This window comes from Eimeria maxima, genomic scaffold (assembly GCF_000499605.1).
Source record: "Eimeria maxima Weybridge genomic scaffold, Emw_scaff39, whole genome shotgun sequence".
NCBI lineage: Eukaryota > Apicomplexa > Conoidasida > Eucoccidiorida > Eimeriidae > Eimeria > Eimeria maxima.
In genome coordinates this window covers 21,094-23,593 of record NW_013563832.1, presented here as the reverse complement: position 1 = coordinate 23,593, position 2,500 = coordinate 21,094, and the positions used below count along the sequence as shown (strand labels likewise).

Sequence of the window (2,500 nt, the reverse complement as noted above, 5' to 3'; positions counted from 1 at the left end):
GTTGTTGTTGTTGTTGTTGTTGTTGTTGTTGTTGTTGTTGTTGTTGTTGTTGTTGTTGGCGGCGGTGCTGCTGCTGCGGTTGGTAATATTTGTTGCCTTACGACGGAGACTACCAAGGAGGGAAGTCATCTTGCTGCCCATGCTGTGGTGGTTGTAGCTGCTGCTGCTGCTGCTGGGTTGTGCTGCGCTGCTAGATGGTGACTCCTGCTGCTGCTGCTGCTGCTGGTGCTGCTGCTCCTGCTGCGTCTGTGGATTTGTTGTCTCTTCCTGTTTCTTCTCTTTCTCTGTCTCTGTCTCCTTTTTTCCCTCATCAGGAACAGCTAGCCGCTCTGCTGCATCTTGCTTCTGCTCCTCCTGCTGCTGCTGCTGCTGCTGTTCCTGCTGCTGCTGGTGCGGTGCATCCAGGATAGCTAGCAGCTTTTGTCTCTTATCTGCTGCTTTTTGCTGCTGCTTGCGTAGATACCTCAATGCGCAGCGGCGTTGGTGTCTCTCCGCGCTGCTGACAGCATCAATAGGGAGATCTAAGCTTAACCACAGCAGTTTGCTGCTGATCCTGGTGCTGCTGCTGCTGCTGATGGTAGTAGTTGCTGCTGCTGCTGTTGGTGTTGCTGATGTTGTGGCGGTTGGAGCAATAGGTGTAGCTGCCTGCTGCTGCGCTTGCTGCCTTTGCTGCAGTTGCTGCTGCAGTTGCAACAGACACAGCAGCACGGTGCGCATGTGGGCTCTTGTTTGTGCAGCAGCAAAGTCTTGCTGCTGCTGCTGCTGCTGATGTTTCTTCTTCTGTTGGTGCCGCTGCTTCTTTGTGTGCTGCTTCTTAACTTGCTGCTGCTTCTGCTGCTGCTGCTGCTGCCTCAATCTCTCATGTCCTGCAGCAATAGCCTTTACCAAGTCTGCTATAGTTCCCCGTGCTGCTGCTGCTGCTATAGCAGCAGCAGCAGCTGCTGCTGCTGCTGGCACCTGCAGCAACCCCTGCTGCTGTACCGCAACAAGGTCTGCTAACGCCTCAGAGCTCCATGCTGCGGTGCCGCGGGAGCAGCCAAGGCAGCTCTCTAGCCGCTGCAGCAGCAGCTCCTGCTGCTGCACAGAGATAGCTTGCTGCTGCTGCTGCTGGTGCGGCTGATGCTGCTGCTGCTGCTGCTGCTGTTCTGGACCAGAGATATTACGTTCTGGCACCTGCAGCTGTTGCTCCTGTTGTTGCTGCTGCAGCTGTTGGGCCTGAGCAGCATCCTGCACCCCTTGCTGCAGCTGCTGCTCCTGGTGCTGCAGCTGCTGCACCTCCTGCTGCACCTGCTGTTCTTGTTGCTGCAGCTGCTGCTCTTGTTGGTGCAGCTCCTGTTCTTGTTGCTGGAGCTGCTGCTCTTGTTGCTGCAGCTGTTGCTCGCCCTGCTGCAGCACTTGCTCGCTTTGCTGCAGTTGCTGCTCCGTCTGCTGCAGTTGCTGCAATTCCTGCTGCGGTTGCTCTCCATCCTGCTGCAGTTGCTGCTGTTCTAGCTGCAGTTGCTGCTCTACTTGTTGCAGCTGCTGCACGTCCTGCTGCAGCTGCTGTTGGTCTTGCTGCAGCTGTTGTTCGTCTTGCTGCAGTTGCTGCTCTTCTTGCTGCTTCTGCTGCTCCTGTTGCTGCACCTGTTGCTCTGCTTGCTGCATTTGCTGCACCTCCTGCTGCAGCTGCTGCTCTTCTGCATGCAGCTGCTGGTCCCCTTGCTGCTGTTGTTGCTGCAGTTGTTGCACTTCTTGCTGCAGTTGCTGCTCTTGTTGCTGCAGTTGCTGCTCTCCCTGCTGCAGCTGCTGCTCTTCTAGTTGCAGCTGCTGCTCCTCCTGCTGCAGCTGCTGCTCCTTTTGCTGCGGCTGCAGCACCTGTTGCTGCAGCTGCTGCTCTTGTTGCTGTAGCTGCTGCTCTTCCAGCTGTCTACCCTCTTGCTGCATTTGCTGCTCTTGTTGCTGCACTTGCTGCACTTCCTGCTGCGCCAGCTGCTGCTCCTGCTGCAGTTGCTGTTGCTGTTGCTGCAGTTGCTGCTGCTCTTGCTGCACCTGCTGAACTTCTTGTTGCAGTGCATGTTCCTCTTGCTGTGTCTTTTGCTCCTGTTGCTGCAGCTGCTGCTCCTGTTGCTGCAACTGCTGCTCCTGCTGCGGCAGCTGTTGCGATTCCTGCTGCGGTTGCTGCTGCTGCTCCTGCTGCTGAGGCTGCTGCTGCTGCTCCCCCGGTTGCTGTTGTGCCTGCTGCGCCCCCGCCGTGATGTCTTGAGCCTGCGCAACTTGCTGCTGCTGTTGCTGTTCAGGCTGCTGCTGCTGCTCAGGCTGCTGCTGCTGCTGCTGAGGCTGAGGCTGTTGCTGCTCAGGCTGCTGTGGCTGCTGCTGCTCAGGCTGCTGCTGCTGCTGTTGTTGTTCTGGCTGCGATTGCTGCTGGGCAGGTTGCTGCTGCTGTTGTTCTGGCTGCGGCTGCTGCTGTGCAGGCTGCTGCTGCTGCTGTTCTGGCTGTTGTTGCACCTGTGCTGCCTGCTGC

General features: G+C 57.4%; 1 protein-coding gene across 1 annotated transcript in view; it reads right to left on the bottom strand.

Annotated features, from left to right (window-relative positions):
• The window catches only part of EMWEY_00006690 (hypothetical protein), a gene marked incomplete at both ends in the record, with an annotated part of 7,245 nt that overhangs the window by 4,020 nt on the left and 725 nt on the right, over positions 1–2,500 (bottom strand). Inside the window, one exon of the mRNA XM_013478320.1 lies at positions 1–2,500. This exon is cut by the window's left edge and continues 4,020 nt beyond it; it is cut by the window's right edge and continues 725 nt beyond it. Coding sequence (XP_013333774.1) covers positions 1–2,500 — 2,500 coding nt within the window.